This window comes from Lipotes vexillifer, unplaced genomic scaffold (genome assembly GCF_000442215.2).
Source record: "Lipotes vexillifer unplaced genomic scaffold, Lipotes_vexillifer_v1.1 scaffold640, whole genome shotgun sequence".
Classification (NCBI taxonomy): domain Eukaryota; kingdom Metazoa; phylum Chordata; class Mammalia; order Artiodactyla; family Lipotidae; genus Lipotes; species Lipotes vexillifer.
Window position 1 is genome coordinate 20,742 of NW_006773138.1, and position 11,853 is coordinate 32,594.

General features: G+C 58.4%; 1 protein-coding gene across 3 annotated transcripts in view; it reads right to left on the reverse strand.

Moving 5' to 3' along the window:
- Positions 1–1,382: 1,382 nt before the first annotated feature.
- PDE2A (phosphodiesterase 2A) overlaps positions 1,383–11,853 on the reverse strand; it is a 110,746-nt gene continuing 100,275 nt past the window's right edge. For 2 of the 3 annotated variants that reach the window (XM_007448065.1, XM_007448066.1), the window contains 18 exons: positions 11,380–11,491; positions 10,641–10,680; positions 10,436–10,499; positions 9,833–9,905; positions 9,510–9,687; positions 9,175–9,287; positions 8,423–8,500; positions 7,203–7,325; positions 6,673–6,743; positions 6,272–6,394; positions 5,858–5,945; positions 5,579–5,626; positions 4,466–4,540; positions 4,190–4,289; positions 3,820–3,932; positions 3,392–3,430; positions 3,150–3,256; positions 1,383–2,804 (listed from right to left, as the gene is read on the reverse strand). In XM_007448065.1, the coding sequence (XP_007448127.1) occupies positions 2,594–2,804; positions 3,150–3,256; positions 3,392–3,430; positions 3,820–3,932; positions 4,190–4,289; positions 4,466–4,540; positions 5,579–5,626; positions 5,858–5,945; positions 6,272–6,394; positions 6,673–6,743; positions 7,203–7,325; positions 8,423–8,500; positions 9,175–9,287; positions 9,510–9,687; positions 9,833–9,905; positions 10,436–10,499; positions 10,641–10,680; positions 11,380–11,491 (1,756 nt within the window). In that variant the 3' untranslated portion in view covers positions 1,383–2,593. The remainder of the gene's footprint in view (positions 2,805–3,149; positions 3,257–3,391; positions 3,431–3,819; positions 3,933–4,189; positions 4,290–4,465; positions 4,541–5,578; positions 5,627–5,857; positions 5,946–6,271; positions 6,395–6,672; positions 6,744–7,202; positions 7,326–8,422; positions 8,501–9,174; positions 9,288–9,509; positions 9,688–9,832; positions 9,906–10,435; positions 10,500–10,640; positions 10,681–11,379; positions 11,492–11,853) is intronic. The other variant, XM_007448067.1, reaches the window with a different exon arrangement.

Sequence of the window (11,853 nt, forward strand, 5' to 3'; positions counted from 1 at the left end):
ACGCTGGCTTCAGCTGGGCACCATTAGAATAGTCCTCCCGTGTCAGCTTTGGGCCAGGAACTGATTCATCCCCACCTGGGGGCCTACTGGTCAGCCTGGGTCCTGTGCTGTGAGAGGACAGACAGACTGGGAGAGCCCAAAGCAGGGGCTGGGCAGGGGAGGGGCCTGGACCCCATGGCCCCAAGGGGAGGCTAGAGCCCTGGGACCATTCAGCCCAGAGGAGCAGTTTCCAAAGCATCACACACACACACACACTCGGGGTTGGGGGTCACAGGTAGAGGAGCACCTATGTCAGCCCGCACCGACGCTGGCTTCAGCTGGGCACCATTAGAATAGTCCTCCCGTGTCAGCTTTGGGCCAGGAACTGATTCATCCCCACCTGGGGGCCTACTGGTCAGCCTGGGTCCTGTGCTGTGAGAGGACAGACAGACTGGGAGAGCCCAAAGCAGGGGCTGGGCAGGGGAGGGGCCTGGACCCCATGGCCCCAAGGGGAGGCTAGAGCCCTGGGACCATTCAGCCCAGAGGAGCAGTTTCCAAAGCATGACAGACTGTGGGGCAGAAGAAGCAGACAGGCTCTGTGGTCCCAAAGGCACAGCTGGCACCCTGGGGCCATTGTGGATGGTCTCAAGATGATCCTGTCTCTCTCTTCCCAGCCCTCCCTCTCCTAGGAAAGGAGAGCCCAGTGCTCAGTCCCTTAACATGCCACCCTTTACTGATCTGGGAGAGATGAACAGGGATAGAAGATGGGAGGGGTATAGGCAAGTGGGGAGTGGGGTATGGAGACTGTGCCAGTCAGAGCCTCCTCATGGTCCCCAATCTGGGACCTGCCCCTCTCTGTCTGTGTAGAAGCAAACACTCTCACAGCCAGGAGAGCAGGGAACCCACCCTGCAGACACAACCCAGGGCTGTATCTGAGGTAGAGTCAGACTCAAGGGTACCCCTCTGGCTGGATTTACAGGGACACAGACAGGCATCCCCGTGGCTAGGAGGGGGTTCAGAGGCCCAGGCCTCGGCTGTATGGGCACTCACGACTAAGGAAGGCCAGCAGACAGAGGGTCTAGGAAAAGCACCAGGTCACCTCCTCTAGGCAGCCTCCTTGATTGCTTCAGCCCCTCAATTCTCCCTTTCCAGTCCACAATCGCTGCCGCATGCTCAGGCCTCTGTATCTGCCATCCACACCTAAGTCCCTACTATCTGTCACAGGACTGGTCCGGGGATACCCCAGCAGGTCTAGGACTCCCCCAGAAGAGGGGCTAGGCAGCAGAGGTGGGACCTCCAGTAGCCTGAGAGTTCTAAAAGGCATTTGCCTCCCCCAGGGCTGTATCCCCGCCCCTGCCTCCAACCCCACATACAAAGTCTGCAAACAGCCCTGTGGGGGAAGGTTGGTAGAAAGAAATAGATTTATTCTCATGTACAAAGCGGTCAGCCCACAGGACCATATGCAACAGTTGCACAGAGTCCTAGAAAAACGCATCTCTCTAAAGGCAGCTCAGAATAGGTAAGGCAGGTGGCCCCCTCCCCCCAGCCCACAACACTGTACTGAACAAAACAGAGAAAGGAGGAAACTGCGGCTGGGATGACCCCAGAGGCCCGGCCCTATTGGGTCTCCCTAGCCCCGGGGCACAGGTGGATATGGCCTTGAAGAGGAGACAAGCCCTACCAGGGCTGAGGCCAGGTTCCCCTCTGGCTGCAGGAAGGCAGGAGGGGCTCGGGCTAAGGGAGTGCACTCAGGGGGCCACTGAGGGACTCAGTGTCGGCGCTCTGCCCCAGGGGTCCAGGGACACTCCATGGCCTCTCCTGGGACTCCACAGAGCTATGGGGACTTTGATCTAAAAGGGGTCTTAGAGAATGGATTGTCTCACCCTCCTGTTTCGTCCAGACAGGGGAGGGACTTGCCCAGGGACAGCCAGGATGAAGCACGGCTGACCCATGACGGGCCTGCCTCCCGGCCCAGGGATCCTTCCTGCCCACTGTTCTTATCCTGCTTTCTTCCTGAGGCCCCTCTCCCAGAGCACTGAGCTGGCCCCCTGGCAGCTTCCTTATGGGACCCCTTCATCTCCCCAGGTCCCAGTCTCCACTGTAGGTACAGTGGCAGTCCTCAGGGCCACCTGTGGCCCCATCGCTATTTCTAGTCCTCCAGCCAAGCTGATGACTGCCTCTAAGACCCACCCTCTGCCCACTCGGATGTCTCACCTTCTTGCGTGAGGATCCTGGGGGGCAGGGGGTGTCCTCAGAGGAAAAGGGCACAGATCTGGTGGGGCAGGAATGGGGCCCAGGAGAAACCATCCAGGCTGCCTTGGAGGAGTGGCCTGAGGGGGGGCACTTGCCAAGGTGCGGTCAGAGGTGCAGAGCAGGGTGCACTGTTCATTGTCATCCCTGTGCTCTCAGAGGACAGATAAAGTCCTGGTGAGGCTGGAAGTCTTCCATTATACAGACGAGAAGGCTGAGGCCGCAGAAGGTCGGCCTTGCCCGGGGTCACATGGGAAGTCCTGGTCTAGAATCCAGGACCCGTGGCTCTGGTCCCAGGGCATGTGGCCAGGCCAGTGGAGAGTTGTGGGAGGAGGCCTGGGTGAAGAGGAGTCCCAGGAGGGACTCACTCAGCATCGAGGCTGCAACAGCCATTGATGGGGGCCCCAGCACCATCCAGGTCAGGCACCTCGTACTCCTCGTCCAGGAAGTCCAGTGAGTTGTTGCTTGGGAGGCCGCGGATGGTGAACTTGTGCGACACTTTGGTCCAGTGCTCACGATTAGAGGCCACACGTTCATACAGCTCTGCTGCTTTGGGGAACAGGTCCTGCAGCAGCCTGGGGATGTAAGGGCGCAGGGTTAGAGGTCAGAAATTAGACTGTGAGCAGCAAGAAAGATTAGGGCTGGACCACAGGTAGAACTTCCACAAGAGTATGAGGCACAGGACAGGAAGCACAAGGAGAACATGGCGGTCTCTTCCCATAAGGGGCCAAGGATGAAGTGAAGGGCCCATTTAGGGGCAAAGCAGGAGAGGTTGTGCCCAGAGGCAGGGAGTGGATGAGCTGGAGCAGAGCCAGGCCAGCCCACCACCTGTGTCTGCTGTGATGGCCACAGCCAGCCCCATCCCACCCACCCTGCCGTCCCTGGCTGGGGCCCCTAGCAGGCCCCACGAGCTCGCTCACTTGTAGATGGGCATTGCGATGTGCTCCATGAAGCTGATCTGCAGCTCAGGGATGTAGGCCTTCTCACGGTCCATCATCTCCATCGGCCTGTTGCCCATGGCCTTCTCCTGCAGGCATCAAGTCGTCAGGCCTGGCCCTCTCCTTCCTCCATAAGCACCCGGATCAGGCTAACCCAGCCCTCCCAGGGCCCAGGCTAGGAACCCTCCCCCAACCTGGACACCCTGCGGTCACTCCCCACATACCAAGTCTCCTTGGGAGAAGAACTCTTTGTAGATCAGCTCCTGAAAGGCCAACACTCTCATTACCTCCTGTGAGTGGGATCCATCCACCCACGCTCCTCCACAGCCCATTCCCAAGGGGGCAAACTGAGGCACTGTGACCTCAGGACCTGCCCTCACCATCTCCGGTCTGGCAGGGGGATGGGCCCCAGATGGGAAGGAGTGGCTGGGTTCTGGCCCACCTTCCACCAGCCACTGATTTGCTAGGAGTGACCCCCCCAGTGAGTCCATGCCCCTCCCTGAATCTCCCCACCTGTCGTCCTGAGGGGGTCCAGGTTCCTGTCTCCCCCACAGGCTGAGCTCAGCACAGGGAGGGTGTTCAGGCTGCGGGAGCCACACAGAGCCAGGCAGGGAGTACAGCCTGTGCCTTCCCAGGCTGGGGCAGCACTTACTGCAATCTTCCTTGTGGTCTTCCAGCCCTTGGTCTGGTCAGAGAGGTCACAGGAGGTCATAAGGAGGCAGAGAAGGAGGCTGTGATGCTGCTTGTTGGTTCGGTCATAGCCCACTGTTGGGGAGAGAACGCGGTCAAGGAGAGGGCCCCAGCATCCTGGTACCCTCTCTCGGAGGGCAAGGCCCCAGGGCCCACCCCAAAGTGGTCCAGGGAATTCAGCACCCTGGATGGGAGCCAGGGATGTAGGGCTGAGTCTGCCTGGTGGGTTGATGCCAGAGGGGGTGGATCTAAACCCCTGGGGATGCTCTCCAGGCGAATCCCCCTCTTGGTGGTCCCTCCCCAACCCTGAGGCCTGGGCTAAAGGCAGGCACCTTCGGCCATCTTTTGGAGATCCTTGAAGATGCGGAGGTGGTGGGCCAGGTCTGTGGCCAAGATGATGTCCCGCATCAGGTCCAGCATGCGCTGATAGTCCTGGGCCAGGGCCGGGGGTGGGGGAGGGTGTCAAGGCCTCTGGCCAGACACCCCACCCTCGCCCCCAGACCTCAGGAACCTCCACCCCTCGGCTTCACTCCTTCTCCCGTCTCAGGCCAGCTCCCAGCTCCCAGCTCCCACTTCCTCAGCCCCAACCCCACCCCCGGACTCATCACCTTCCGGGAGAAGTGGTCAAAGATGTTGCAACCGTGGGTGTTGAGGATAGCGATGGCCTGAGCGAAGTGGTGCCTCTGCGGGGAGAGGAGTGATGGGGGTCCAGCTGGGATAGGGGGCTTCCCTCCTCACTGGCCCCAAGAAAGGGAGCAGGCCTGGCCCAGCCCCGGCCCCCAAGGTGAGCTGAGCAGGCAGAACTGGGGAGTCGGGGGTGTGGGGCCTGTTCCCTTTCTGGGCTCTGTTTCAACCCTCTCTGTGACCCTGGGCAAGTCCCTGGCCACCTCTGAGCCTTGGATTCCTCAGCTGTCACATGGAGGGACACAACAAGGTAAGCTCTGAGGGCCTCTCAAGCTGGAACGATTGTGAAATGATCCCTCAGAGTCCTGGACACTAATTCATGCAGCCAGCACTTGTGTGCTGACAAGGAAGGGCGGTGACGAGGCGAGGGCAAGGCCCCTGTCTCCTGATGCCGAAGGGCTGTCACTCAGAGGAGGGGCAGGTAAGCCCAGGGCATGGAGGGCAGAAGCAGGGCTGCCACCATGCCTCCCAGGAGGAAGCGAGCCCCTTGTCTCTGGGGGTGTGCAAGCGGGGGCAGCTCTGGAGGGGGGCTGCGGGGGCCATGTGGGGAAAGGCGAACTTGGAAGTTTGACTCCCACTCTGTGCCAAGCCCTCTGCCAGGTGCAGGGAACTCAGAGATGTCCCCGATTCTGTCCCTGCCCCCAGGAGCTCCCATGGGGGCATGCAGACCCACCCACATCAGTCTAAGGCAAAGCTGAGTATGATGGCAGTGAAGCCCGTGCCCGGCTGGGCGGGGAGGGGGTTTCATAGGGTGTCCCCAGACACGCAGAGAGAAACATGCTAAATGCAAGTCCTCCCTCGGCAAACCTGGGCTCAGGCAGAACCTGCTGCCTGATTCGTACCCCCAGCCGCACCTGCACCCCTCCAAGCCCATCGGGGAGCAAGAGCCAGGCGTGCCCTGGGGGTGGCTGCAGCTCTCATAGCCTGTCTGAGGAGCAGGGCTTGGGAGGGGGACGAGCTGGGCCACAGTCTAACTTAGTAAGTCACTGGCTTTAAGGGGACAGTGGAAACGGGGATATTGGGCAGAATGGTGGTACCTCCATGACAGAACCTTCTGAGCTGTAGAGCGCGGCCAGCACAGATTTCTGGAAAAGCCCGAGAAAAGTCCATCACTCCTCACATCCAGAGGCAAGTGCTGCCATATTAGGCTCAGAACTGCCCTGCTCCTCCCGCCATCTCCCAAAGCCTGGGAGAGCCTCCTCCCATCTCTAAACTGGCTCCTGGTCTCACCAACTCCCGCCTCTCCTCAGGCTGGAGCAGGGAGACTCCCAGACTCCTCGGGGATGGTGCCCACTGTGACGAGGGCAGGGTCTCACCGAGGCCACCTGGAAGGAGTTGTTTGTGCCTCTGTGGTCCAGGTCGTGACACATGCAGGAAATAAACAAGGCAAAGATCTCCATGTCCCTGGTTGGGAGGAGAGACAGGACAAGGAGGTCAGCCACTGCTGCCTCCCCACACCTCCAAAGGAGGGCCAGCTGGATGAGACGTCCAGGATAAGGGGAATACCTCAGTGGTTGAGTATTTGACTGCAGATGTCCAGGAACCACCTGGACAGGAACTCAGGACACCTGGGTCCCCTTCTTGGAAAGGGGCCTTGTACCTTTCTAACTGGGCTGTTAAGAGGGTCCCGTGAGGCAGTGTGTGTAAAGCCTGCCACACAGGAGGTGCCGCCCTGTCCCAGGGAAGGGGACCCCACCAGCTACCAGATGGGGGGAAGTGCAGTCACTCACTCGAGGTAGTTGGCGAGCTCCAGGTTCTTGTAGAGCAGGTAGCAGAAGTGGGAGACAGAAAAGGCGTGCATCCAGTTGTGGTAGGGTGGATCCCGGTAGCCCTTCTTCACCATCAAACAGAACCTGGGGGAGGGGAGAGGGCAGCACAGGGGCCTCAGGCTCTCCTCCTCCAGGAAACCCTCCAGGCTCTGCCCTGCCCCATTCCTTTCCTATCCTGTGGCCCCAGTGTCTGTGAACTGCTTCTCACTCACAGATCCCCCCACCCTCACAAGAGTGGGCCTCCCCTAGGCATCCTCAGACAGTCCATCCCAGAGCGCAGGGGGCAATGGATGTGAGAGTAGAGTTAGGAGGGAGGCAGAGACGGGGCTGCCTGCACAGAGGGGAGGGCTGGGGACACACACCGGGCCAGCGTTGGGCAGTCAATTTTGTAGTTATTGATGAAATTCATGTCCTGCAGCATGCTGAGGATGGCCTGGAGAGAGTGGAAAGGAGGGATCAGAGGCATCGTCAGTTTCAAGATGGGCCGCCCCACCCCCAGCCTTGGCCCTTCTTGGAGCCTCCAACATTTTGGAGTCTTGGAACTTTAGATCTAAACTAGAGAACTATAAAATGGTAGAGCCGAGCACTCTCGGACCCATGAACTTAGAAATATGACACCTAAGAACTCTTGGAACCAAGTTCACATAAAATCTTAGAAAAACAGGGAGGGAGGTGCCAATCCTGAGGCCATCGTTGGTTCCAGTCCAGCCCCTGGCCCCTGGGCAGCCCCTGTGGCCCATGCTGGCAGACCACATGCCCCCTCCATCTCTGAGAAGACTCTCCAGCCTTCTTTGATGACTCTGTCTTGCCAAGAAGTTCCTACGCACACCTAACTTCAATCTCCGGCTGTACATTCTCCACCTCCACATTCAAGTGGGACAGGCCAGCTCACCGTGGAGGTGTCATCCTCGGGCAGAGAGCGAGGAGTGTAGGTGAAACAGGCAAAATTGGAGTCAATGGCAGCCACAGGCTGGATCCCATCATGGAGAAGTTTGGTGTATTCATCATCAGAGACCTAGAGGGAACCAGCAGGGGTATTAGAAGATGGCCTCCACCCAATCCAATGTCTTCAACCTCAAATTCCCACAGTGGCAGGGACCTCCCACTCAGAATGCACACCAGTTGGGCCATCCACTCCATGGGTTTTCACTGGGCAGGAGAACACCACCCTCCCCTCACCATCCTGCAGCCCACCTACTATGCCTCCTTTCCAGTGACCACCCTCATCTGTAACAGCCTATCCTTGTCAGAGACAGAGAACACCTCTTCATGACAGCATAGGTAGCCTTTCATAGACAATAAATTAAAGATTCCTTCTTTTGGGAGGACCATCCCAGAGTCTAACCTCAATCCTTCCTGCTACAGCTTTGACCGTAGCCACAAAGTCTGTGACACTTTGGTTTAAACACAGATGAGAGGAATGTTCAAATGAACAATGACCTCCACATACTCTGAATTAAAGTCTGGGACAGCTTTTCTAACACAAGGTCTGGGAATGGGACTGCCCAGGACTGCATGGCCACTGTATTTAAGGGATCTGTCAGAAGGGCCCTGGGTGGGCTTCCCAGCCTTCAGTAATTCCCAGGATAGGAATTATCCCTGGATATTGGGAACACCTGGCTGAACCAATTCTTCCCTGGGCTAAGTAGTGCTGCCAGCCTTGGGGGCTGAACCAGAAACTGTTTTGAAGGCAGGCTGCCCCGAAGGACAGCAGCAGAGCAAAAGGCGAGGCATTGCTCTGGGTCTATCTTCTTTTTTTTTTTTTTTTTTGCGGTACGCAGGCCTCTCACTGTTGTGGCCTCTCCCGTTGCGGAGCACAGGCTCCGGACGCGCAGGCTCAGTGGCCATGGCTCACGGGCCCAGCCGCTCCGCGGCATGTGGGATCTTCCCGGACCGGGGCACGAACCCATGTCCCCTGCATCAACAGGCGGACTCAACCACTGCACCACCAGGGGAGCCCTGGGTCTATCTTCTTATATTCAAGAGAGGATGATAAGAAAGCCCAGCCTGTCTTGGGCGCCTGAGGATTTGGGGAGGCAGGGGAGGAAAAGGTGGGCTACAGGGGACCCTGGGGCCCTGACAAGGAGGGCAGAAGCTCCGTGCAGGGCTCACCTTCATGTGGTACATCATCATCTCGTTGGCTAGGTGGCTGCGATACTGGGCCTCATTCACTTTCTTGTATAGGAGGGACTGAGGGGAGAGAGGGAAAGATGGGGCTCAGGAAAGGTGGCTGTGAAATCTCAGAATGTCCAGGACTGGGACAAAGGGATCAGATAGAACCCCTGCCCCCTTCCTGTCCCATGCTGGGCCCAGTCTGAGCCTTCAAGCTCCAGCCCAGAGTAGGGAGCCCCCTCCAACCTTCATCCAGACCTCCCCTTACTCCTCCTTCCCAGTGCCTCTTAGCACTTGAGCTGGCACTTTGCACACTCTCCTGAGCTTGCCCCAGGCTTCAGTGATGGAACCTGAGGCCCACAACAGAGAGACAGAAGCAAGGAAGGGGGACAGCGTTGGGGGCCTAGGGGTTGGATTCCTGGGCCAGGGCTGCCAGCTCTGGACAATGAGACCCAACATATCCCAAAACGAATAACCAGGAGCTTGGGTTGAGGTTGCTTCCAGAGAACGGAGGGAAATAAAACAGATCTCCCAGAGTCCTGGGAGGCTAGCTGTACAGGACAGGAAGTAGTAGCTCTGATTTTCTGATGGGAAACTGAGGCCAGAGGTGACCAGTAGGTACTGAAGATTGCACAGCAGCCCAGCAGCAGGGCTCTGAGCCCCAGGGCAGGGCACGGACCCGTCTGGACAGAGCAAGGAGAGCCAATGTGGAGAGGAGAACAGAGGGTCCTGCACGCCCCTGTCCTCCTCACATGTGCGATGCTGATGCCACAGTAGATGGAGAAGGCTGTCGCCAGATCCTCGTCAAACTTGCTGAACCATGGTCCGTTGATCTTATTTACCAGCTCGGCCACACCGATGACCTCTGGGGACCAAAGAGGGGCTAGGATGAACCAGTGGATGTGTCCGACGGAGATCTGCCCTCCCAGGGTGTCCTCAAGGGACGTCACGTATTTGGGAAAACCCATCCCTTCGGCTTAGGGACGCTAGGGTGGTGGAGAAGGCTTGTGGAACTTGCGCTCGGCTCCGCCCCATCCTGCTCAGGCCCCGCCCCGCCCCTCCTCCTGGAGCCGCCAGGACCACGCACCCTGGTTCTCGTTCTTGATGGGAAAGCAGAGAATGTTGCGCGTCCGGAAGCCTGTGCTGTCGTCCACACCGCGGTAGAAAAGTGGGTGTGCATACGCGTCCGGGATGTTCAGAATCTGGCCCGTGGTCGCCACGTGGCCCGCGATGCCCTGGTCGGCCGGGATGCGGATCTCATAGCTCTGCCGGGCCAGGGATGGCATAGAGAGGAAGTTGGCCGGTCGCAGAGCGGACCATCAACCATCGGGCCTGCTCCACAGCGCCCACTGCGTACTCCCGGCCCCCAGGACCACGGCCACACCCTCCCTCCTCAAGGCCCTGCCTCACCTCATCATCCACCACGCCCCCATCGAACACCTTGGCCACCAGCTCATCCTGATCCAGCAGGAACACAGAGCATCTGTGGAGAGATGGCTTTGGTCCACAGAGCCCTGCCACCCCTCTCCTGCCACCCCCCTCCCACCACCCCTCAAATCTCACGACTAGAGGCAAAGCCTGGATTTTGAGGCCTGGAGGGAGAGACTCTCCTCAGGGCTGGCTGACTCCAGACATCAGTCCAGATCGATGATTTTTTTTTTTTTTTTTTTTTTTGTGGGCCTGGAGGGAGAGACTCTCCTCAGGGCTGGCTGACTCCAGACATCAGTCCAGATCGATGATTTTTTTTTTTTTTTTTTTTGGTGGTGCCTACTCTGTACCAGGCACTGTGTTAGGAGCTGAGGACCCATGGCCAGCAAAGTAAGCCCCACCCCTGCTGTCACTTGATATTACTGTCTAGTGAGAGTCACAGGCATGAAATAAAGAATCACACAAAACGTGATGGGGTCCCACAAGAAGACAATGGAGGGGAAAAGAAGAGCGGAGGAAAGAAGAGGTCACTACTGAGGCCCAAGGAAGGCCTCTCTCGCCCCACCCCGGGGTGGATTCACTCACATCTCAGCATTGCTGAGGTTTCTGGCCTCTGTGATGATCTCCTGGAGCAGCACAGAGACGTCATCTGTAGGAGCAAGAAGCATGGGGGACAGTGGTGAGACCAGGCCGGAGTGCTGAGGCCAAGCCCGCCCACCTCCCCTCCTCAAAATGCCACCACCCCCACTCCCACCCCACAGCCAGGCATGAAGGAGGGCAGTGCACTCACCCAGGTGAGTGAAGAGGTTCTTTGCCACTTGGAGAAGAGCCTGGAATGGAGAAAATGGAAATCACAGGAAATCAGGTTGCAGGGGGTCACCCTCTCCAGCCCCCTACCTCCATCAGCTCCAGGGTCTTCTCATTCCTCCCCTAGGGCTCTCTGGACAGACTGGAGACTGGCAGAGTCTAATTATATCATTTGGCTACTAAGTGAAGGAGTGGGAGGAATAGCCCCAGTGAGGGTGCACAGACATCCTGAGTCTCAGGTACGCATGCACCTCCAGCTCTAGCCACCCAGCTGCTGCGGTGATGCCCAATCTGAACACTAGAGGGCGATCGCATACAGTGCCTGCAGCCAGAGGTGCAGTCTCGAAGAGCTGCTGGTTTTTTTTTTGTTTTTTTTTTTTTTTTTTTTTTTGGCGTTACGCGGGCCTCTGACTGTTGTGGCCTCTCCCGTTGCGGAGCACAGGCTCCGGACGCGCAGGCTCAGCAGCCATGGCTCACAGACCCAGCCGCTCCGCGGCATGTGGGATCTTCCCGGACTGGGGCACGAACCCGTGTCCCCTGCATCGGCAGGCGGACTCTCAACCACTGTGCCACCAGGGGAGCCCTGTCCTCCCTCTTTAAGAGGCCGCCAGAGCATAGGTAGTCTTCCTGCCACCAGCCCCCAAAGACATGGGCTTTTCCCTTGTGGCTGACTCTGGTGCTGAGAGCTGGGCGACGTGGTCTCCGAGAGAGGCGCCACTCACCTGGCACTCACACTTGAGCTTCTGCTCCTTCTGGAAGGCCAGGGTGCTGGTGAGGACCGTGCTGGTGTAGTGAAAGCAGTGCTGGATCACACGCTCATCCTGGTCTGTGAATCTGGCAGGGTGGGGTGGCGGGGGTCATCGGAGAGGGACAGACCACAGACTGCTCGCCCCATTCTGCCTTACTTCCGTTCCTCCAGGAAGCCCACTTGGAAATCCACCAGCAAACTCACTCTCCTCTGCTGGGGCTGCTCACCGCACCGGTGGCTTAGGGCCAGCTTCCCCCTCAGACTGGGGGCTCCTGAGTTGGGGGGAGTTCTAATCCTCCTCTGACCAAAATGTGTTTTCCTCCTCAGACTATTGCTTTTCGAAGCCAGAGCCACATGTCCCTCCTCTGACTTTAGACTTTTACCCAGACTGGGGTTGAGTGTCCTCCCTCAGGCGCTGGCTGTTCTCCGGCTCTTCTCCAGGGGCCCC